This window comes from Pyrus communis, chromosome 12 (assembly GCF_963583255.1).
Source record: "Pyrus communis chromosome 12, drPyrComm1.1, whole genome shotgun sequence".
Lineage (NCBI taxonomy): Eukaryota > Viridiplantae > Streptophyta > Magnoliopsida > Rosales > Rosaceae > Pyrus > Pyrus communis.
Window position 1 is genome coordinate 12,319,850 of NC_084814.1, and position 25,961 is coordinate 12,345,810.

At 38.4% G+C, this 25,961-nt stretch overlaps 1 protein-coding gene and 1 pseudogene across 1 annotated transcript; both read left to right on the forward strand.

Moving 5' to 3' along the window:
- Positions 1-493: 493 nt before the first annotated feature.
- Positions 494-9,446, forward strand: LOC137710007 (pentatricopeptide repeat-containing protein At4g22760-like; annotated as a pseudogene).
- A 10,328-nt stretch (positions 9,447-19,774) lies between these two features.
- LOC137710008 (uncharacterized) lies at positions 19,775-20,119 on the forward strand. Its single transcript, XM_068448975.1, has one exon. It carries the CDS (start codon positions 19,775-19,777, stop codon positions 20,117-20,119), a length of 345 nt encoding a protein of 114 aa, XP_068305076.1.
- Positions 20,120-25,961: the final 5,842 nt, after the last annotated feature.

The window sequence follows — 25,961 nt, forward strand, 5'->3', positions numbered from 1 at the left end:
ACGATGAGAGAAGAGGAAAAGAGTGGGACGGAAATGGTAGGAAAAGATGGAGAAAAAGATAAGATCATAATAAAATATTAATAATTTATATATTAAATAATATAATATTAGAATTTGTTATTATCTAGCTTCTTAGTCTAATACTGCACCAAACGCTTCACTAAGTTATTCCAGTTTAGTCTAGTCTAAGCCAGTCCAGCTTAGTCCTTGAAGCTAATCCAGTCCGAGATAGTCCGGCGCAACAAACGCCCCCTTGGAGACTTGGAAAACTGGATCCTAGTTCTCACTACATTATGCTAATCATGAAGGGAACAACAAGATCAACCCAAATGGTCAAAACCTTATAGTTCTACTGAAAAAATCTCTAACCCTAAAGCAACTAAAACAAGTCCACCGACCCTTCAACCACCTCGAAACCCTCCTGCTCCGCCAAGTCCTCCACTCAAATGTCACCTTCACTGGATGTACATTCCGCTGCGTGCACTGAATCCTTCACGATATGAAAACCAGATGCATTCTCATGGGGCTACGCCATTCGTTTCTTCTCTCTCCATGCGGTACAAATCGGCTTTCTCTGTTTATGTTCAGATAACAAGGCTCGGACTTTGCCATCTAGTTCTGCTGTGTCCTCTGCTCTGAAGGCGTGTGCTAGGATTTTGAATGATGTGGATGGGATTTCGATCCATGCCCAGGTTTTTAAAGTTGGGTTTTGCTGGTCTGTTTATGTACAAACTGCGCTTGTTAATTTGTATATGAAACTTGGTGACATGAAAACTGCACGGACAGTGTTCAATGGAATATGACGGAGAAGAATGCGGTTTCTTGGAATTCTATCTTGTCGGGGTATTTGAAAAGTGGAGATATGGAAGAAGCTCAGGTGGTGCTTGATGAGATTCCGAATAAGGATGTTGTGTCTTGGAATTCCATGGTTTCCGGTTATGCGAGGGTGGGAAATATGGACAAGGCGTATTTCTTGTTTCAACAGATTCCTGAGAGGAGTTTGGCCTCTTGGAATGCCAATGTTTAGTGGTTATGTGGAATATGAAAGAATGGAATCGGCTAGAAGCATTTTTTATGACATGGCATTAAGAAAGAATGTTCCTTGGATAGCGATGATTAATGCGTACTCAAAGTGCGGCAATGTTCATTCTGCTTGTTATGATTGTGATTGTCTTGATCACAAATTAAGAGTCCAGGTAGTTGTATTTAGGGTCATCACTTGTAATTAGGGGACTCTGTTAGAATGTCAGCTGGCAAGTATTGTATGGGGTATTATAAAGCATGATTTGGGATCATTTGGTTGTAACGGTCAATTTCGATAAAATACAATGTCACAAAAATATTCAGGAGCTCAGTTCTCCTTCTTCATCTTCAACCTCTGCTCCTCCATGCCTCATTTGCTATCTTCTTGCTACTTGCAGGTTGAGATAGGGTTCCAGAACTTTGATCTTATCATTGCTCGTCAGCTCTTTTATCAGGTGAATGAGACAGATGTGCTCTTGTTCAATGCCATGAGAGCTAGCTATGCGAAAAATAGCCAACCAAAGGAGGGCATCGAACTGCTCAACGAGATGCTTAAACCGGAGTTGAATATTCAACCAAAGGAGATGACTTTGGCTAGTGTTATATCTGCTAGTTCGCAGCTAGGAGATTTGAAATTTGGGTTATGGATTGAGTCGTACATGACTAAGCATGGAATTGAGTTAGATGATCATTCGGCTACTGCTTCAGTTGACTTGTACACAAAATGCAGAGATGTTGATAGGGCAAATAAGTTGCTTCATGGCTTGAAAAAGAGAGATGTGTAGTTGCATATTCTGCAATGATCTTGGGATGCAGCATAAATGGCAAGGCAGTTGAAGCAACCAAGTTGTTTGAAGAGAGGGTAAATGCCGAAATTTGTCCCAATGTGGTAACATACACTGAGCTGCTAACTGCCTATAATCATGCTGGTTTGGTCGAACAAGGCTACTGATGCTTTAACTCCATCAAGGACCATGGACTTGAGCCTTCGGGTGATCATTATGGAACCATTGTCAGCCTTTTAGGCAGGGCAGGACAGTTGGAGAAAGCGGTTCAGCTAATAAGTGGCATGCCAATGCAACCTCAAGCCGGGGTTTGGGAAAGCTTTGCTTCTTGCGTGCTCATTACATAACAATGTTGATTTTGGTGAGATTGCTGCTCGGAATTGCTTTTAATTTGGAGCCTAAAAAAAGCAGTTACTGATGTGAAAATTAATTTGACACACAAATTAAACTCTATTTGTGACAATTGTAGTATATATGCAAGTAGGGATCGTTCTAAACCGGGGATTAACTAGGGATGCTAATCAACTCAAATAAGACTCAAAAACACTAAACTAGACTCTATAGACTCAAAACTAACTTAAAACACTCAGAACAACAACAAACAATTAAAAAGACTCAATTCTAGACCTAACAAGTTATTTGGGCGAATTTTAACTAACTTAAACTCAAAACACTAAATTGGACATATTCAAACACTTTTTTAACTAATCTAACACACTTAATAAAAGGAGGAGCCGATTTGGACGAAATTAATTAAATTAGGCAGATTGCAAAACCAAATAGATTAGAGACTAAATTAGGTGAATTGAATGGGTAAAAGGCTAGTTAGAGGGTCCTTCTCCACACATGCACATATGAAACACAAATTGATTTCCAGTTATTATCCCTTTAAACCATGAATGACAATGCCCCAAATTAATTGTGAGAAGCACAAATTAACTTTCAGACTTTCCTAGTTTCATTGAATTGGATGGGATACGTATCGACAACCAAATTATTCTTATCAAGTTCCCTACATGAACAGCATAATAGAGATACAATCAAAGATCATTAAGCTTTTTGAAAACCATAAGCATTGACTAGGCATTCGTAACTATGAACTGCATGATATTCTTGCTTAGAATTTACTTAACACAATCATGACTAGTGATTTTTACTACTTGTGAATATAAGTTCATAACGATTAGGTGAAATTCCCTTATACTTTAACATCAAATTCATGCATGAAAACTAAGTATGCATCCTTAATCAACACACAAGAACAAGTTCTCAATAAATCAGTTAAGTAAATTGCATTCACAATTCAAGAAACAAAAACTGGAGGAAATCAATTCATATAAAACATATGTCCATGGCTTTGAATTCACCTCTAACTAAGAAAAACTTAAGTACACATGTTCATAACAATTGAAAAGAAAATTAAAATAAACATGGAAACAAAATGAGGGAAGAAAGAACTCTGAAAGTCTCCAATGGATGCAGATTACTTGCGGCACAAGGTTCTCTTTCTCCTATGGAAGCCACGACAATTCCTTCTTCTCCCAAGGTTGCGGCACAAGTTATGTTTCTGAATGTATGGGGTGTGGTGTGAATGAATGAATGAATCAATGGAAGGATGAATGGCTGCATAGGGTGTGTAAGGGGTGTGGCAAAATTGAGATACATATATATATAGATATAGCATGGCAAAACCCTAGGAAATCAGAATTAGGGTTAGACTTAGCAGAAACAAAGGATTAGGGCTCCTAGGGTGCGGCACAAGGCTTGGGGAATAATTCATAGCCCAATTAATTTCTGATATGGAGTTATACAATCCAAATCCAAGAGGAAAAGGGCCAATTCAAATCAGAATCCAAGAGGAAAAAGGGTAGGGAAATTCGCCAAAAATTAGGCCTTCTAAAAACTATGTGTTTTGTGGCTGATTTTGGGTCTTCTAGAAGAAATAAAAGGGGGAAGGGTGCGGCACTCTTTTAGGATTAGATAAGACTTCTAGAAATCATGTATTTAGGTCCACTTGCAGCTAGAATTAAGGTGGAACAAGATTAGGTTAGGATAAGATAGGATAATGTTTGGATAAGATAAGGTTGGTAGGATAAGTTTCCATATTTCTTGCTCTTTCCTTATCTTCTTTGTCTTGAACTTGTTTTCGATTTGTAGCATGTTTCTAGCCTCTTTTGGCTCCAAATTCGTCCATTCACCTTGCTCCATATACAAGTTATCCATAATAAGCCCAAGACTGCTCTAAAAGGCTCAAAATTGTCTTTTCTTGCCAACTTTGTTATTAGGACCCACAAACACACAAAAATAGCTTAAAACACTATAATAATTAGTAATTAGCTAACTAAATGTAAGGAAACAATATAACTAAGCAGCATAAATATGTTCCTATCAGTTACTACGCTCTTCTTGCCAAAATTTATGCTTCTACCGAGAGATGGGACGACGTGAGGAGATTGAGAAAGGTCACGGAGAAAGGATTCTCTAAGATTCCGGGCTATAGCTGGATGGAGTCCTTTCGAGTAAATATGCAATTACGAGGTCACGAGTGTAACATCTAACATGCACATCCGTGATTTGGCCAAATTATGAAAGACCACAGATCTGTTTAGAAGTACCAAATAAAGATAAAATGTTCTACTACTACGAATCAATGGGTCAAATAACGGATTGGGCCTTGAATTTACAAGGTGATTGAGAATGCAGTTGGATTAGAATTTACCAGTAATGCTCGCGCGATCCTGCAAGATTTGAATGCACCAGCCTTAACTACGTGAACAAGACACATTTAACTTGAAAAACATTCAACATAATTATGAACGAACAAAAAGGATAGATCTAGGAAATTATACAAATCCATCTAGTCAGGAGACTATATAATAGTTGTGGGAAGGTTGAGTATGCAACAAAAATGTAAGATATACTTGACTTACAATTCCATTATAATTTCACACAAAAAAAAAAAAGATCAAATTTTTATTGAAATGTCAAGCAAAACAATCTCATCTGTTACAGATTGGACCAACTAAATAAAGAATCTATCAATATGATTTTCAACCTAACTATAAAAAAGAATGAAAGATGAGTACGAACTTGAACTCTAGAGCTTCGTTCACTAGGTTGAAAAGCAAAGCATCCACTCATCCGTAACAAATAGAGAAATAAGCAGAAATCACCTTGAGACCCCAAGTCCAGCATTCAACTTGGTAAAAAGCAAAACAAAAAACAATAAAGGAAATTAGGTAGACTGGTCAGTGCAAACTAAAGCTCCAAAAGAGAGCTAGCAATCATACCTCAGCTAACCCAGCAGCAATGATTTCGATTGACACAAAAGTCCGGGTTTGATTAACATTAACAAAAAATCCACCTGCTAAAATCAATCCAATACCTGTTTCACAATTACAAAATATGTTAAAAACAAAAAATAGATGCAAAAGCAAAGAAGAAGCATTCAAGAGATTAAGGCATTTAAATAATTAGGCGAAGCAGATGGAGATCAGTTAAAAGTTGGGGAGGGAAGTAATAATCTCCGTAGTGGGTGCTCGGTAATAAAAATGACAACCGAAAATAAAAATTAAGCCAATAAGTTGTTTTTTTTTTTTTTTTTAAATCTTAGATGTTTTGTAGAATGAAAATGCATCAAACCAATATATACCTTTCTTATGAACTCATCGACTGAGAAAGTGAGCATGCAAGCAGAGGCCACCGGAAACAAAAAAGTCAGTTATGATTTGAGCATTTCTGAAAAAAGGAGTCAGAAAACCTTAAAATCCCCAAAAACCCTAATTTATAAACTCCCAATCAAACCCAAAAAGGATAGAGGAAACCCAAATAAAGGGAAATTCAAGAAATTCAACATACGGTAAGACGTTTTCTGACGGCCAATGTAATTAAAAGCCTGCATACAGTTTAGTTAATTAACAAATAATGCAGGGCAATTTTCATTTCCAACCAACTGTTCGGATAGCATGTGAGGAGTTTCAAGCTATGGTGGATACGTGTGGTTTGGTTCCGATTGATGTTAAGGGCTCCCCTTTCACTTGGACTAATGGACGTGGCATATCATCTCATATTGAAATGTTATTAGATCGGTGCTTTTGTTCTACTGCATGGCTGGATGCCTGGCCTATCACCAATTGCTCCACGTTGGTTTGTCATTCTTCAGATCATAATCCTCTTCTAGTTTCTTTTCAAAAGTTTGCAGCTCAAGGTCCTACTCCTTTTCGCTTTCATCGCATGTGGTTAGATCATCCTGATTTTATTAATTTGGTTAAAAATTCATGGCAGTCTATTCAAGTTTATGGTTGTCCTATGTTTATTCTTCAACAAAAGCTCAAGTTGCTAAAGCCTATTCTAAGACATCGGAATGCTGATGTTTTTGGAAATGTCAATGTTGCCGTGGACAATGCTAGAGAGGCTTTAGAAAAAATTCAGTTAGAAATCTCCACAGAGGGTTTTACTGATGAACGTCATGGGGCTGAATTACAAGCTCATTCTACTTTGTCTCATGCACTGGTAGTTCAAGAAAAATTTTGGCAGGATAAAACACGGTCTAAATGGTTGCGAGATGGAGACCGTAATACGAGTTATTTTCATACTTTGGCAAAAATTCGCAGGACTCGTAATTTTATATCTTCTCTGCGTATCGGTTCAGAATTGGTTGAGGATGTTGAGATTTTGCGCAATCATGTGGTGGAGCATTTTTTCAATGCTTTTCATGATGATGGCCTTGCTATTGATACAGGTTTGGTTACTCGTCTTATTCCTCCTTTGGTTACTACACCTGAAAATGATACTTTACTGGCTATTCCCACATTGGAGGAGATTAAACAAACTGTATTTTCTATGAATCCAGATAGTGCTCCAGGTCCAGATGGTTTTGGTGGTTCTTTTTTCCATGCTTGCTGGGATTTCGTTGGATTTGAGGTTTCTTTGGCTGTCCAAGATTTCTTCAAGACAGGTTATATTTTACCCAATTTGAATTCTAGTTTTGTAGCTCTAATTCCTAAAGTCCAAGAGGCTGATTCTATCTCTCAATTTCGGCCGATAGCCATGGCTAATTTTATATTCAAAGTCATTACAAAGATTCTCATAGATAGGCTTGCTCTTGTGGCTACTTGAATTATTTTGCCGAATCAATACGCATTTCTTAAGGGCAGGCATATTTCAGATTGCATTTTGTTGGCCTCGGAGTGTGTTAATTTATTGGACAATAAGTGTTTTGGGGGTAATGTCGCTATTAAGTTTGATGTTGCTAAAGCTTTTGATACTCTCAATTGGGACTTTCTAGATCGGGTGCTTAGAGCTTTTGGTTTCCATGACACTTTTGTTCAATTGGTTCGTGTAATCCTTTCCTCAGCCCGACTATCTATATTATTCAATGGTTCACCTGTTAGATTTTTCGGATGTAGTAAGGGTGTTCGTCAAGGGGATCCTCTATCCCTTCTCCTTTTTTGTCTTGCTGAAGAGGTTTTCAGTCGAGGTCTAGTGGATCTTGTAAATTCTGGAAAGGTTAAACCCATTTCTTCCCCACGGGAAGTGACTGCTCCTTCTCATATTCTCTATGCAGATGACATAATGGGTTTTTTGCAAAGGTGACAAGCGCAGCCTTATGAACCTTATGCATTTTATTGAAGAATATGGTGTGAATTCTCATCAATGTATTAGTAAAGGTAAATCTTGTATTTATATTGGCGCGTCGTTTGCGTATTTTATCCTGGCTCAATGTCTTTGAAGCTGAGCTTCCATTTACTTATTTGGGGGTTCCTATTTTTAAAGGCAAACCTAAGAGGGCATATTTTCAAGCATTAGCAGATAGAATACGTTCTCGTCTTTCTCAATGGTAAGGTCACTCTCTCTCAAGGGCTGGTCGAGTTACTTTGGTCAAGTCAGTTGTGGTAAGCATGTTGTCTCATACTTTCTCGGTTTATTCTTGGCCACCTACGATATTAAAACAGGTTTGTAATTGGACTTGAAATTTCATTTGGACGGGTTGTGCTGATTCTTGTGGATTTTCTATTGTGGCATGGAAAAAATGTTGTGTTCCCTTAAATGAAGGAGGTCTTGGCATTCGTAATTTTCCAGCTTTAAATAAGGCCATTTTATTGAAAAAGTTTTGGGATATTTTGGTTACCTCATCTATGGCTTCACGGTTTTTTCAAGGTCGGTTTTTTAATTGTTTTGGACAACCGTGTTCTACATACAAGAGTTCCTCCATTTGGCCTTGTTTACGCCCTCTTTTTTCAGATATTTTTCATGGATCAAAATGGGTGATAGGTAATGGTCAAAATATTAATTTTTGGCATGTGAGATGGTTAGATTTTCCAATAGTTGATAGGCTTGGTATTCCACCAGATTTATGTAAGGCTTTTCGAGCTAAAGTTTTTGATTTTATTGTGGATGGTTGTTGGATTCCCCCACCTACTTTACATTCATGGCTAGTGCCCATTTGGGATGATATTTCTTCTATTGGGCTTCCTTCAAAGAATGGGATTGGTGACAAAATGGTTTGGTTGTCTACTTCAAATGGTGACCTTTCTTTATCTTTGGCTTATGATTTTAAACGTAATAAACAACCAGTGGTTCAATGGGATCGATGGGTTTGGCAATCTTGCTTTCGCCCTCGTAATTCGGTTACATTGTGGAAGTATTTACATGGTAAGATGTTAACTGATGATCTCTTGCAGCAAAGAGGGTTTTGCTATAACATCTATGTGCTCTCTTTGTTGTGAAGGTATGGAAACTGCTTCACATATTTTCTTTGAGTGCTCTTTTGCACGTAAAATTTGGTCTTCTGCTTTGGAATTATTCAGAGTTCAATATTTATTTCAAGATATTTTTAGCTTTTTCCATTATCCTTTACAACAAGGTTTTGGTACCCAAGTGCAACTGCTTTGGTAGGGTATGATTGGAGTTGGTTTTTATTCTATTTGGCATGCTCGCAACACTGTTCGTTTTCATGAGGAGGTTGTTTCCATCAATTATGTTGTAAGGTCTACTAAATGTCAACTCCTTGAAATTGATTCTCTCAATTTCGACTGTATGAAGAATTATGTGGAAGAGCTTTGCATTCTTCATTCTATTGGTGTTCGTGGACGTCCTGCTAAGGCTCCAAAAATTATTGAGGTGTTGTGGCGTCCGCCTTCTCAGTCTTGGATCAAAGTGAATACTAATGGGGCTGCAAGAGGTTCCCCTGGTGTGGCTGCATTTGGTGGTATTTTTCGAGATTTTATGGGTAATTCTCTTAGTTGTTTTGCGGGTTAAATAGGCTTGGCCTCTTCTTTGGATGTCGAACTACATGCTGTTATTCATGCTGTATCTTTAGCTTGGGATATAGGTTGGCATTCCTTATGGATTAAATGTGACTCTTCATTGGTTGTTCATCTTTTTTCTTCATCCTCACCTTCCTTGACATCTATCCCATGGAGGCTTTTGGTTAGTTGGCGTAACTGTCGAGTTTTACTATCCTCTGTGCAGGTTCAGATTTCTCATATTTTTAGAGAAGGTAATCAAGTTGATGATTATTTGGCCAATTATGGTGTTGAGCACCCCGGTGTCTATTGGTGGGATTCAAGCCCTCCTTGTGCTGCAGTTGCTTATTCTCAGAACCTTTCTAAGCTTCCTTGTTATAGGTTTTGCTAAAAAAGGTTTTCAATTGTTGTTATGAATTATTTAATGGTCTGGGTGATGTGATAAATAATAGCACTCAAATTAAACCCTCTTTTTGACAATTGTAGTAAAGATATAAGTAGGGATCGTTCTTGGCCGGGGATTAGGAGGGATTGCTAATCTAACGAAAACTGACTCAAAGATACAAAATATATGCTTAAAAACACTTAAACAAACTCAAAGACTCTTAACTAAACTTATATGACTCAAAACAAACTCAAAAGACTCAAAACAACACAAAACAATCAAATAGACTCTAATTAGACTCTAGGACTTAATTTGGACGAAAATAGAATTGGTTTTGACTCAAAACACTTAAAAACACACAATATGACAGATTTGACTCAACAAAGTAAAGGGGATTGGGTTTTTGATGAATTTAAGATAAAAACAAGTAACTAAAAGGCTTAAATAAGATTTGGACGAATTTGGGAAGAACTATGGATGATTAACTAGCTAGAGGATTCTTTTCCACACATGATACATTCGAATACAAATTGATTTCCAGTTGCTTTTTCGATAAACTATGAACCTCAACACCCTAGATTAACCATGACGTCACTAATTAACCCTCAGATTCTCCTTTAGTTATTGGATTGGATGACAGCATTCGACAACGCAAAGCATTCTTCAAAAGTTCCCTACATGACATCATAATAGAGATACAATCAAAGATCATTACGTTCTATGAAAATCATAAGTATTGACAAAGCACTTGTAACTATGACTTCATGATACTCATACTAGGAATTTACTTAACATGATCGTGAAAACAACCTTAACTACTTGTGAATATAAGTTTGTGACGATTATGTGAAACTCCCTTATATTCTAGCACCAAATTCAAGCATGCAAATTAAGTAGGCCTCCCTAATCAACATACAATAATAAGTTATCCATCAAACGGTTAAGTAAATTGCATTCACAATTTATGAAATCACAACTGGAATTAATCAATTCATATCACAAACATAATCATGGTTTCAAAGCCTCCCCTAGCTAAAACGGGTTTAGCCTCTCATGTTCACAACAAAACAAAGAAAACTTGAATTAAACATTGAAAACAAAAGATAGATTACACCTAAAAACGTTCCAACACTCCAACTTGAATGCACAAACGTCCAAGGCTTCTTCTTCTCCTCTTCTTCCTTGCTATGCTGCGGCACAAGAGTTTAGGGGTGATTTTGGATGGATTTCTAGGTTAAGAATGGATTTTGTTTGGTAGGGGGGATGCGGCAAAGGCTAGGAATGGTGTATGGATGAGTGATTGAAGGTATGGAAGTATGGGAATGGTGGAAGAGAGGATGAAGGCTGCGACAAAGGTTGGTGGACAGGATGAACGATGGCAGATTGTATGAGTGAGTGATTATGAATGAATAATCTTCTATATGGGTGCGGCAAAGGCTTATGGAAGGCCCATTAAACTTAGCTATTTTGTCCAAAAGCCTTAAAGGTCAAAGGGCTGGTTTGGTATTGCTGTGCTTTGAAAAAAAGCTAATTCTGCTGTGCTGTGAGAATAAGCGGCTGTGAAATAAAGCAGCATAGTGTTTGGTAAACTTTTTTGTAAAAGTGCTTTTGAAAAAAAAAAACAGTATTATAGTGTTTGGTAAACTTTTATGTAAAACAGATGTGAAAAAAAGCCGATTTTTCAAAGCTGGGTTTTGCAGCTTCTTGTTTTTGGCTTTTTTTCACCCAAAACTGTGAAAAAAAGCTGAAGCTGAATGTTTACCAAACACAAAAACAGCTCCCAGCTCTTTTTGATACCAGCTTTTTTTAGAATCACCTCAGTACCAAACCAGGTCAAAATCTCCTCAAAATAAGTAAGTAAAATCAGAAATTAAAGGTAATATGAATGTGACTTGCGGCAAGAAAAGAATAGGAAAGGGAATGTGAGTTAAGGCTGAAATTAAGCAAGGATTTAGGATAGAATAGGAAGGCAAGGTGCATCATTAACTAAGGTGAAAGAGGAATGTGATCCTGTGGCACAAAATAGGGAATAGGCATTCCCCTTGCACGGCAAAGAAAGGCAGGTTTATGGAAGGCACGACAAGGGAAATAAGCATGCAGGGAAGGTTTAGTTTGTGTCCTAAAATGCATAAGAGTCCTCAATGTTGCTGGAACCTAAGGGCTTTTAGGATTAGGAAAGGTTAAACAAAAATAGGAAACCTTGGCTTAACTTTCCTACTTCAAGTAGGAAACGTTCTTTGACTAGGAATCCTTCTTTGATTAGGAATCCTTCTTTGATTAGGAATCCTCCTTTGATTAGGAATCCTAACATCTTTAGGTCTTCAATTTCGTCCATTCCTTTTGCTCCAAGCATATGCTATCCATTCCAAGTCCAATTTTGCTCCAAAAGGCTCCAAAATGCACCTTCATGCTACCTTAGCCATATGAACCTATAAACACACGAAAATAGCTTAAAATACTAAAATAACTATGAACTAACAACATAAATGTAAGAAAACAAGCAAACTAAGTCGCTTAAATATGCTCCTATCAAATTCCCCCACACTTAGCTTTTGCTAGTCCTCGAGCAAAACAAAACAAAAGAAACAAAAGAAACAAAACAAAACAAACTCTAGACCTTCCAACATTTACCTCAGGGATTTCCAATGAACATGACATATTAAAGAACATCATTCCCATGGTTTTTAGCTTTCTTTACCCTTGAGCAAACACTTAACCATAGTTACCACTTACTAGTTCACATTTAATCAATTAAAACAACATTTTGGAAGTAGTAACATGCCTTAGAGAATTTCCTCAATTCCTCACTAGAATGCTCTCTATTTTCACACATATTTTCTAACTACACTCCCTACACTAGGTATATGTGAGAAGATTGATGTAAACATGTAGACTAGCACTCACATATGTTATAACAAAGAAAGCATTTTCTGGAATTATGACAATGATATGTATATGATCTCATGAATGGAATGCTACTACTTAGAACGAGAACCAGTGATTCCATATGCTCATACCAATTTCAAACTCCACATATCGAACACATAACATAAAGATAGAAGTTGAGGGTTGTAACGGGGCTAAGGGTATTGGCTAACAAAGAAAGGTAAAGAAAAACAAAGGTTCTTAAAGCAATAGGAAGCAAAGTAATGAAATTGACACTTAAACTCACTTTTGATGGTAGAAATTAACTTTTAAACACAAGGGAAGGTTCATGCAACACCTTTTCTTCAATACCCAATACTTGTGAATTCATTCTCACTTATTTCTCAACTCTTTTTACAACTTTTCTCTTTTCTTTTTATTTTTCCACGATTTTTTTTTTCTTTATTTTCTTTCTTTGCCATGCCCTAGTACTTTCCCCCACACTTATTTTCTGCAATGTGTTGATCAAAAGGAATTCATTCTAAGTCATGCTTCACTATCGTTTAAGAACAAGGGTATGGAAAGTCCTAATCTAGGCTAGGTGAGGAAAATCTGGCTAACAAAGAAAATAGGCTTGAAAAGGCTCAAAAGGGGTAATCCTACAATACATATGCAAAAGGGTTAGGCTTTTTGGCTTTGGTTTAACTAAACAACTTCATCTTATTGTATGTTATGCAATCAATATCATGCTTTGAATGAAATGGGCATGAGTTCTAGTATTTGGAACTATAATGATGAAATGCATTCTAAGTAGCAACCAAGCAAAGAATGATGAGATCATGCAACAACTTTTAGAAAACAAGAAATCACATATTTATACTCTCCAAAGAATGTTTTAGGCTCAAGTCTCTCAAGGATGTAGCGTTAGTTTGAGTTCCTTCCTTCAAGCATGTTACAAAAACTGATTTTCTCTTTGTGATTACATGTGAATTCGTAAACTATAACCATAACCAAGCATAAACCAAAGAGTAAATCAAAGTTCCATCCATGTTTGTAACTTTCTTTAATAGTCATGCAATTAAAAACCAAATCCTCATCATGGTGTTGGAAGGTACCCTAAGACACAAACAAACACACAAAAACAACTTTAAAACAACTCTTTTTGGGCTTTTCAAAACTGTTTTGCAAATTTTTTTGTAAATTGTCGTATTTTCTGATCCAAACACATAAAAATTCTTCAAAACACACTAAAAACACTTAAAAACAGTGAGAAACAACATTAGAAGTGATAGGTGATAAAATCCCACGAAAATCATGCAAAGACAACTTGTTTACACCCCCCCTCCCGCCCCCAAAAACACTTAAATCAAACATTGTCCTCAATGTTTCAAACAAAGACCCATATTCAAACAAACAACATAAACTAACTAGCAAGCTGAAATAAAAACAATAAAGAGAAAAGGGTTTAGGAATGCAAATCTGATTTATTTGGATGAATTGTTGGATTGCCTAAGTCCTCTTTAGTTGAATGCATGGGTTGCCTCCCAAGAAAAGCTTGCTTTAACGTCTTGCAGCCAGACGAATTCTCTTCTTAGGCTCAAGTAGAACCCACAGCATGGAGGTTGACCTCCTCCACAATCTGCCCTTCAACACTTTCATAATATGGCTTCAAACGATGCCCATTCACCTTGAATTCTTGGCCATTCCTTAAGCTTTGGATTTGAACTGCACCATATGGAAAAACATTAATAATAACAAAGGGGCCAATCCATTTAGAATGTAACTTACCGGGAAACAAACGAAGGCGAGAATTAAAAAGTAAAACTTTCTGCCTTATGGAGAATGTTTTGCTACGAATCATCTTGTCATGGAAAGCCTTGGTCTTCTCCTTGTAAATGCAAGCATTCTCATAAGCTTCAAGCCTAATCTCTTCAAGTTCATTCAATTGAAGCTTCCTACGAATTCCAGCCGCATCTATGTTCATGTTAAATGTTTTCATAGCCCAATGTGCCTTGTGTTCTAACTCCACGGGGAGATGGCATGGTTTGCCATAGACAAGCCGAAATGGTGACATCCCAATGGGTATTTTGTAGGCCGTACGATATGCCCACAATGCATCCTCCAAACGCAAGCTCCAATCTTTTCTTGTTGGCCCAACGGTCTTCTCCAAAATTTGCTTGATTTCTCTATTGGAGACCTCGGCTTGGCCATTGGTTTGAGGATGATAAGGTGTTGAAACATTATGTGCGACTTGATATTTCTTGAGCAACGCCTCAATGGTGCGATTACAAAAACGAGACCCTCCATCACTAATGAGCACTCTAAGCATCCCAAATCTAGCAAAGATGTTAGTTTTGTTAAAATCTGCAACCACTCTAGAATCATTAGTACGGGTGGCCTTTGCTTCGACCCATTTTGAGACATAATCAACCGCAAGCAAAATATAAGTGAAACTATATGAGGAAGGAAAAGGACCCATGAAATCAATGCCCTAAACATAAAAAATTTCAACATTAAATATGGGTGTTTGCGGTATTTGATCCCTTGCACCTATATTCCCCATTCGTTGGCAACGATCACAAGTTAAACAAAAAGTTCTAGCATCTTTAAAGATTGTAGGCCAATAAAAACCACATTCTAAGACCTTAAGGGTTGTGCGTTGTGTGCCAAAATGTCCTCCACATGCATAAGTGTGACAAAAAGTTAAAATTGAATTAAACTCACAATCATGCACACATCGACGAAGAATCTGATCCGCACAATATTTCCACAAATATGGGTCATCCCACACATAAAACCGTGCCTCTTTCTTAAGTTTATCACGTTGGTGCTTGGTTATGGTGTTTGGAACACATTTTGACACCAAAAAGTCACCAAATCGGCATACCAAGGTTCACTTACCTTAATGGACAGCAATTGCTCATCAGGGAATGTCTCTTGGATGGGTAAAGACTCCTTATTGCACACAAACGACTCAAATGGTCAGCCACCACATTTTCACTCCCTTTCTTGTCTTTAATTTCAATATCAAACTCTTGGAGGAGAAACATCCAATGAATTAGCCTTGGTTTGGCCTCCTTTTTGGTGAATAAGTACTTCAAAGTTGCATGGTCAGAATATACTACTTTAGTGCCAAGTAAATATGAACGAAACTTATCTAAAGCAAACACAACGGCAAGAAGTTCTTTTTCAGTGGTAGAGTAGTTCAATTGAGCATCATTCAAGGTCCGGGATGCATAATAGATGACATGTGGTTGCTTGTTCTTCCTTTGGCCCAAAACAGCCCCTATTGCATAATCGGATGCATCACACATTAGCTCAAAATGCATGCTCCAATCTGGTGGGACTATGATTGATGTCGTGGTAAGCATCTCCTTGAGGTGCTTGAATGCCTTCTCACACTCCTCGTTGAATTCAAAAGACACTTCCTTTTGTAGGACACAGCAAAGGGGTTGTGCAATCTTGGAAAAATCCTTGATAAATCGCCTATAGAATCCTGCATGTCCAAGAAAAGAACGAACCTCTCTCACCGAAGTAGGAGAGGGTAAATAACGTACAAAATCTATTTTTGACTTATCAACTTCAATTCCTTTTTCAGAGATGGTATGACCCAAAACTATGCCTTATTTTACCATAAAATGACATTTTCCCCAATTTAAAACAAGGTTAGTTTACATGCATCTTTTCAAGATTAAAGTGAGATTATGCAAACAATCATCAAATGAGTCACCAAACACACTAAAATCATCCATGAATACCTCAATAATCTTCTCAACATAATTAGAAAATATACTTACCATGCATCTTTGGAAAGTGGCTGGTGCATTGCATAAACCAAATGGCATATGACAATAAGCAAAAGTACCAAAGGGACAAGTAAAGTGGTATTTTCTTGATCATCCGGAGCTATAAGAATTTGATTATAACTCGAATAACCATCAAGAAAACAATAAAAAGAATGACCGGCTAACCTTTCAAGCATTTGATCAATGAATGGCAAAGGGGACTGATATTTCCTTGTGGTGGCATTTAGCTTCCTATAATCAATGCAAACTCTCCAACCCATTTAGATGCGTGTGGGCACAAGCTCATTCTCTTCATTCTTCACCACATTGACTCTGGACTTCTTGGGAGCTACTTGGACTGGTGAAACCCAACAACTATCCGAGATGGGATAGATAACGCCACAATCAAGGAGTTTGATAATCTCCTTCTTCACGACTTCCATCATTGGAGGATTGAGTCGGCGTTGTGATTCCCTAGATGGTTTAGCCCCCTCCTCCATGAGTATGCAGTGCATGCATGTAGTAAGGCATATTCCCTTGATATCGGCCAGAGTCCACCCTATGGCTGTTTTGTGCTCCTTTAGAACCCTCACCAACTTGTCATCTTCTTGTGTCGTGAGTGAGGAAGCCATTATGACGGGCAATGTCTCTTGTTCGCCCAAGAAAACATACTTCAAGTGGTTTGGTAACGGTTTAAGCTCAAGGGTAGGTGGCTGCACTATGGAAGGAAGCAACTTTTTAGTTGAAATTGGAATTGACATTGGGATTGAAGACTTACCATTGAGCCGTGGCAATGATTCTAGGGCAACCACCACCTCAATTACTTCATCATCAAAAGGCACGACGTGGAAGTCCAGATTTGTGCCATGGGGTGTTATGGGTGCTTCCCTTTGATTTGTTAATTCTATTCCACTTGTAAGGACCATTTCAAGTGCATCTTCATGCAATTGATCAAGATGTTCTTGCTTCAATGAATCAAAGATATCAATAGAGAAACATGAATGCTCATCATTAGGAAATCTCATGGTTTCAGAAATATTAAAATCAATAACTTCCCCATCAAATTCCATCGTTAGAGTTCCTTTAAACACATCGATCTTAGTGCGGGCCGTCTTCATGAATGGCCTCCCAAGAAGGAGCAGCAAGGATGTGGAATGGGTGGTTTCTTCCATCTCAAGAACATAGAAATCCACCGGGAAGATCAAGTTATTCACCTGCACTAAAACATCTTCCAAAACTCCTTTTGGATAGGCATTAGATCGATCGGCCAATTGAACAATCACACCATCATTTTGCAATTCACCAAGGTTCATGGATGCATAAATAGAGTATGGCATGACATTAATTGAAGCTCCTAAGTCTAACATAGCATGTTCAAACTTAGTTTGGCTAATAATGCATGGGATTGTAAAGCTACCTAGATCTTTGCACTTTGGAGGTAACTTTCCTTGTAAAACAGCAGAAACGTTTTCACTTAGCCTAACCACCTCTTTATTCGAAACCCTTTTCCTTGTGGTGCAAAGTTCCTTTAAGAATTTGTCATATTTGGGCACTTGCTTGATGGCATCTAGGAGCGGAATATTGACTTGTACTTTCCTAAACGTCTCAAGAATGTCTTTGTCATTCTCCACTTTCTTTGCTTGCATAAATCTATGAGGAAAAGGAACATTGAGTGGAATGGGGTTAGAATTAATCAAATTTGAACCCAACTTACCTTTATTGGCCAAATTGGATGAATTGGATGCATTGGGGTCCTTAAGTGGATGCGGCAAGGGTGTTCCTATCCTTGTCGTGGCTTTGCTTGGCTTATCTTCTTCCAATTGCATCTTTTCATCTTCATTAGGGCTTGATTTGGATGGTTTTGGATTAGTGACAACTTCTTTTCCACTCTTCAATGTGATTGCTTTGGCAGATTCGAACCCTCCCTTTGGATTGACAATGGTTGAACTAGGGAGTTTGTCTTGGTCTCGGAATTGCCCTACAAACTCCGCTATCTGCCCAATTTGCTTCTCCAAGTGGTTCATCCTTTTGTCTTGGTTTTGCATCGCCTTGTTTTGATTCTCTTACCCCTGAGACAAATTGGTTAGTAACTTAATAAGTGTATCATTGTCCAAAGACGTACCTTGATTGTTTTGGGCAGGTTGTGTTTGGGCTTGATTTGGGGCGTATGGCTTGGTGTAGAACCCCGGGGGTTGTTGCCTAAAGCCTCCTTGTTGTTGAGGTTGTTGAGGCTATCTCCACTTGAAATTGGGATGATCTCTCCAACCCGGATTGTATATATTGGAATATGGATCATTCCGTGGCTGATTGGCTTGGAAATCCAATGGCATTTGCACTCTCCCATCCCCCATTCTCAATCAATTGAGGGCACTTTTTAGAAAGGTGACCTTGAATAGAACACACGCCACATACAATTGGTCCTTGTATCCTTATTCCTTCGGCCATCTGAGACACAATAGAAGTAAGATTAGCTAATTGAGATTGAATGTCGAATTGGGAACTTACTTCATGTACTTGCTGCCATGGGGGTCTCTTTGCTCAATTCCTTCGTATTGTTGTGCATTTAAAGCACGGTTTGCAATTAGGGTATTGGCTGCCATTGGAGTTTTGTCCACCAATGCACCTCCCGCCGAAGCATTGAGCATTTGCCTTTCAATTGGAAGAAGGCCTTCATAGAAATATTGAAGTAGAAGCTCCTCCTTCATTTGATGTTGAGGACATGATGCAACAAGGGCCTTGAAATGCTCATAATACGCCTGGAAAACTCTCCTTGGCTTTGTTGGATTCCACTAATTTTCTTCCTCAAGAGAATGACTCTTGAAGTAAGGAAGAATTTCTCTAGAAACGCCCTCTTCATGGTCTCCCAAGAAGTGACCGTTCCAGGTGCTAATTCGTATAACCAATCTTTAGCCTTCTCCAATAGAGAGAATGGAAAGGCCTTCATCTTCAAAATATTTCTATCAACATTAATTGGAGTCATGCTTGAACACACCACCTCGAACTCTTTTAAATGCTTGTTGGGATCCTCCGTGGACAGCCCATGGAACTTTGGGATGTGGTGCAACAAAATAGACTTCAATTCGAACTTATCTGTTTTATCTTGAGCCACCCTAAGGTATTGGATGCATAATGGTACGACATTGTCCATTCTCGAGGCGAAAAGCTCCTTGATTGTACGATTGTCCGCTGCCATGACTTGTACCTCTTCTTCCTCCCTTATCGTGGGCTCTTCTTCCTCCTCAAAGTGAGAGGCCGAGCTAGAACTTGATGGGTTAAGTTCTGGCTCCTTCCTCGTCCTTCTCAAAGTGTGCTCAAAATAGTCGTCAAAGTCCTAGATGTTTGCACAAATAGGTTGAGAACTACGAGTCATAAACTAGTACATACAAATAAGAAAAGAAACATGTTGAGAAGTCAATGATATCATTCCTGATATCTTGGCTTAGTTTTAGGAAACTATCTTGTAAATTGTTTGTAATTTATTTGTGATTATCTGTAAACCCTAGAATGTAGGATATGTTACTTCTTCGGCAAGTACTCTCTTTGTATAAAGTCTCTTAGTATCAATTGAAGAAATTAATCTTCTGCAAAATATTCTTTGCACTTTTTACATGGTATCGAGAGCTAGGCTGAAAACCTAGTTCCTTCCGCTGCCTTTTGTTTCTCTGTTCTTTTCCGTCATTTGCCATGGCTACCGACGCTGTTTCTGGAAGCAATTCCGATGCAAAGGCTAATGTTTCCAACCCTTTTTTTATTCATCATTCTGATCATCCAGCCATGATGCTGGTTTTAAACCCCTTGAATGGGGATAATTATTCAACTTGGTCTCGTGCTATGAAGATCTCCTTAAGTGCCAAAAACAAACTTTGTTTTGTTGATGACACTGTCCTTCAATCTTCTGTCAAGACCAAGCCGGACGATCACGCTTCATGGCAGAGATGCAACGACATGATTGTAGCATGGATTATTAATTCCATTGACTCAGATATTGCTGACAGTATCCTTTATATGACTGATGCTCATGCAATTTAGGAAGAATTACGTGAGCGCTATTGCCAAAGTAATGCTCCTCGAATTTTTCAACTACAACGGGACATTGCTTCACTTACACAAGATCAACTCTCTATTGCTGCATATTATACGAAGATGAAAAGTTTATGGGATGAGTTGTCGTCCTACAGTGACTCCGTTTCTTGCACTTGTGGAGCACAGAATGAGAGGAACAAGTTGATGCAGTTTCTCATGGGACTTAACGACTTCTATAGTGCTGTTCGAGGGCAGCTTCTGTTGATGAATCCTCTTCCAACTGTTCGTCAAGCCTATGCATCGATTTCCCAGGAGGAGAAGCAAAGAAGCCTTGCTTTTTCCCCAGTTACTACAGGCACAGCAGCCATGGTTGTGCGTCACAGTGGTTTGAAATCTTTTAATCACAAACCCTTGCATTGTACTCATTGTGATCAAGACTACCATACCATTGATACCTGCTATGAACTTCATAGGTATCCACAAGGACACCGTTTGCATAAGGTTAAGCCACAGAAAGGGAACCATCGTCCTAAGACGGAGTGGGGTTCTTCCTCGGCAAATCATGTCTCGGAAAATGCAGCCACCAAAGAGGAGATGCAGTCCGTTATGTCTGGGCTCTCTGATGCCCAGTTTCAACAGATTCTTCAAATCATGAATAGTCAGGGTAGTGATGAACAGCCACAGGCCAATGCCAATGCCGCCAAGACAGGTTTGTCGAATCCCTCTTTGCATCTTCATCGATGGATAATCGATAGTGGTGCAACGGATCAAATCACTTCCTCACCAGAATTGTTAACTAATGGTGTTGAAAATAAGAAACTGTCACCTGTTTTGTTACCCAGTGGAGAGACAGCCCGCATACTTTCCACTGGTCACATTCCTTTGAGTTCTACTTTTAGATTGCAAGATGTGATATGTGTGCCTACCTTTAAAGTAGATTTGATGTCAGTAAGTCGTATTACGAGTGGATTGCATTGTTCAGTAACTTTCTTTCCTTCTTGGTGTGTTATGCAGGACCTAACGACGAAGACGGTGATTGGTTTGGGTAAGTGAAGAGGCGGGTTGTACTACTTGGTGGCCTTGGCTCCTGCGCAATCTCAGCATCCTCAGCGATTCTGCAACCTTGTGCTTTCACCTACGGAGCTATGGCATTGGCGTTTGGGTCACTTGTCAGCCCCTCGTTTAGATTTCATGTCCAAACAATTGTTACATTTCCCTTTTGCATCTAATAATGCTTGTGATGTTTGCCCTTTAGCCAAGCAACATCGATTACCTTTTCCTGTTAGTTCTATTTCTTCTAATAAACCTTTTGTTTTGATTCATTGTGATATCTGTGGACCCTTTAAAGTTGCATCTACTTCTCGAGCAAAGTATTTTTTAACCATTGTAGACGATTATTCTCGCTTCACATGGATTTTCCTTATGCAACACAAAAATGAAACACAATCTATTCTCAAGATTTTTTTTTTCATTTGTCAAAACTCAATTTAACACTTCTATTCATCAAATCCATGTTGACAATGGTGGGGAATTTTTTTCTCTTCGTGACTTCTTTAAAGATCATGGAGTGATTTACCAACATTCTTGCGTTTATACGCCTCAACAAAATGAGGTCGTAGAACGCAAGCATCGCCATATACTTGAAACCGCTCGTGCCTTGCATTTTCAGGCTAATCTTCCCCTCCATTTTTGGGGTGAATGTGTGCTCACAGCCGTTCATCTCCTTAACCGTCTTCGCACACCCATTCTTTCCAAGAAAACGCCTTTTGAACGTTTATATTCTACACCTCCTACTTTTTCACACCTTAGAGTCTTTGGTTGCCTTGCTTTTGCCACTGATGTTAATGTGAATCACAAATTTTCTCCTCGTGCCCACAAATGCATTTTTATAGGATATCCTATTGGTTAGAAAGCCTACAAGTTATATAACCTCAACACTCACCAAATCTTTACTAGTCGTGATGTTGTCTTCCATGAAAACATCTTTCCTTATCAAACCTTGCCTTCTTCTTCCCCTCAACCTGTGTCTTCACCTGTCCCACTTATTTCACCTCACTTACCTGATCCCGTGTCACCCCCCGACCCTATGATTCCACTTGAGTCGTCCCCTTCCGCTGATGCCAGCTCTCCCACGCCTCCTGCACAGCTTCCTGCATCTGCCGTTCCTGACCTCCCAACGTCAGCACCTGCTCCTGCCCCGGTGCTCCGTCGCTCTAGCTGTCACTCTTCTCCGCCACCCAAGTTACGTGATTATGATTGTCCTACTCTCAAGCTTACCCAACCACATCCTCCATCGTCTTCGTCGTCTGGTCACACTCCAGGTACACGGTATCCACTCACTAATTACCTTACTTACCATCGTTTCTCACCTGCACAACAATCTTTCCTTGCCCATATTACTCAACAGGTTGAACCCCGGAGTTACGAGGAAGCTGCTCGTTTTCCTCATTGGCAAGCTGCCATGGCTTCTGAATTAGAGTCATTGGAAGCTAACCAAACTTGGTCTCTTACTTCCCTTCCCCGTGGCAAAACTCCCATTGGCTGCCGTTGGGTTTACAAGATTAAGCACCGTTCTGATGGCTCCATTGAGCGCTATAAGGCACGTTTGGTTGCCAAGGGCTATACCCAGCTTGAAGGTGTTGACTTCCATGACACGTTTTCTCCTACTGCAAAGATGGTCACTGTTCGGTGTTTATTGGCTCTTGCTGCTTCACAGCAGTGGTCTATTCATCAGTTAAATGTTAACAACGCTTTTCTTCATGGTGACCTTCATGAAGAAATTTATATGACTCCTCCTCCAGGTTTTCGGCGACAGGGGGAGAACTTGGTTTGTCGCCTCAGCAAGTCTTTATATGGGTTGAAACAAGCTTCCCGTCAATGGTTTGCAAAGTTTTCTGACTCTATTCAATCCGCTGGTTTTGAACAATCCAAGGCTGACTACTCGTTATTTACCCGGAAACAAGGCAAGTCTTTTACAGCCCTCCTAATTTATGTTGATGATATTTTGATTACGGGGAATGATTCGAATGCTATCGATGCCCTAAAATAGTTCCTTAATGGTCGTTTTAAAATCAAGGATCTTGGCAATCTAAAGTACTTTCTTGGGATCGAAGTATCACGTTCTAAGAAATGAGTCTTTATTTCCCAACGAAAGTATGCTTTAGAAATATTAAAAGATGGAGGTCTTTTGGGAGCTCGTCCCGTTGAATTTCCCATGGAACAAAATCTTAAATTATCAGACAATGGTGCAATTCTCAAAGACCCGGCACAATATAGAAGATTGGTGGGGCGTCTGATATACCTAACAATCACTAGGCCGGATATAACCTATTCTGTGCATGTGTTGAGTAGGTTTATGCATGAGCCTCGCACACCACACATGGAAGCAGCCCTTCGGATTTTGAAATATATCAAAAATACACCTGGACAAGGTTTGTTCTTCTCTTCTGAAAATGATTTGGCCTTAAATGCATATTGTGACTCGGACTAGGCAGGTTGTCCAACAACATGAAGATCAACTACGGGGTATTGTATTTTTTTGGGCTCTTCATTGATTTCTTGGAAGTCAAAAAGACAAAAGACTGTGTCTTTATCATCAGCGGAGGCCGAGTATCGAGCCATGGCTGGAACTTGTTGCGAATTATCATGGCTACGATATATATTGAAAGATCTAGGTATACTGCATCAAAGACCGGCTCTGCTCCATTGGTGACAATAAAGCAGCTCTTCACATTGCTGCTAACCCAGTTTTTCATGAGAGAACTAGGCACATAGAAATGGACTGTCACTTCATCCGGGACAAGATACAAGATGGTTCAGTTGTTACGAGATTTGTTCCTTCTTCCAATCAACTTGCAGATGTACTCACGAAGCCATTAGGGAAGGAAACTTTCTCAAAGATCATTCACAAGTTGGGAGTTCTCAATATCCACTCTCCAACTTGAGGGGGAGTGTTGAGAAGTCAATGATATCATTCCTGATATCTTGGCTTAGTTTTAGGAAACTATCTTGTAAATTGTTTGTAATTTATTTGTGATTATATGTAAACCCTAGAATGTAGGATAGGTTACTTCTTCGGCAAGTACTCTCTTTGTATAAAGTCTCTTAGTATCAATTGAAGAAATTAATCTTCTGCAAAATATTCTTTGCACTTTTTACAAAACAAGGTTAGTAGCTAAAACAAAATATATGAAAAAGAAACAAAAAGAAACAACGGGGGATTAGCAAAGTTGCTAATCCCCGGCAACGGCACCAAAAATTTGATGTGATAAATATCAAATTAAATACTCTTTTTGACAATTGTAGTAAAGATATACATAGGGATCGTTCTAGGCCAGGGATTAGGAGGGATTGCTAATCTAATGAAAACTGACTCAAAGATACAAAAATATGCTTAAGAACAAACTCAAAGACTCTTAACTAAACTTATATGACTCAAAACAACACAAAACAATCAAATAGACTCTAACTAGACTCTAGGCTTAATTTGGACGAAAATAAAATTGGTTTTGACTCAAAACACTTAAAAACACACAATATGACAGATTTGACTCAACAAAGTAAAGGAGATTGGATTTTTGATGAATTTAAGATAAAAACAAGTAACTAAAAGACTTAAATAAGATTTGGACGAATTTGGGAAGAACTATGGATGATTAACTAGCTAGAGGATTCTTTTCCACACATGATACATTTGAATACAAATTGATTTCCAGTTGTTTTTTCGATAAACTATGAACCTCAACATCCCAGATTAACTGTGACATCACTAATTAACCCTCAGATTCTCCTTTAGTTATTGGATTGGATGACATCATTAATTAAAGCTAGAATTTTTCTTACCATGGTCTACAAACTGAATTATTTAGCTATCACATTGACACGCTTAAAATGAACACTATGCAGAAACGTGCTATTAAAAATAAGAGATGCAATATCACCAAAATTCACGATCATTATCCAAAACTCCAAAGTAAACATAACATCAAATTAACACCTCTTTATTTCTAATCTGTCTCCCTGATATTTTGTATTGTGATAAGGTTTATATTAAATAATGGTTTCACCAAAATTTAATAATAAAAGTCACAGTAGAAGTTTAACATGAGAGAGTCATTCCATGCTACAGAGGAAGGAGCACCAATTTTTTATTATTTTTATTGTCAATACAAAGTATGTAGACAAATTTTTAGGGTACATGTTTTCACAGAAATTCCTTCTGCAAGCATCCTACAAAAGCCCTGCTGCATTAGCGCAATCATTTAAGGCAAATATATATTATAGTTAATCCAAAAAGAAGAAGTAATTACAAAGATTCTTAACAAATTAGCCATCATGAGAAGGTCATGCATTAAACAAAAGACCGAAACTCGAAAGTATACACGATATAACAAATGAAGATGAAGCAACCTCACTAAATTCTTACAGCGAACACAGCCAATCGCTTCCACTTTGACCTTAAACTCCTTCTCATGCCAAATTCCCTGCTACAAAGCTCATGCAGGAATTAGAACAAACATAGTATATTATCCCAAAATCCATGAAAAATCTAACAAATTTAACTAACTCCCCAAGCTAAGGGTCTTAAATTTCCTAACTGGGTTCTTATAAAATTTAGTAGATCCTCACACCCGAACGCAAACAGAACAATTAAATAAAGAATCAAAGGGATATGCAATCTAGTTAGACAAATTTGTAGATGTTTAGTAATGACCCTCCCGAAGCTCTTTATCAATATCTATGCATGTGAAGTTAAGAAAGACATGGAGCAATTGGAGTCAAGACAAAATTAATTTTAATTTAAGAATTAGAACAATGAACCTTGAATTACTACACTTGATGATATGGA

Bases quoted from the DNA above. Each gene is read 5' to 3' on its own strand.
- LOC137710008 (XM_068448975.1), top strand. From the start codon at position 19,775: ATGGCTACCGACGCTGTTTCTGGAAGCAATTCCGATGCAAAGGCTAAT.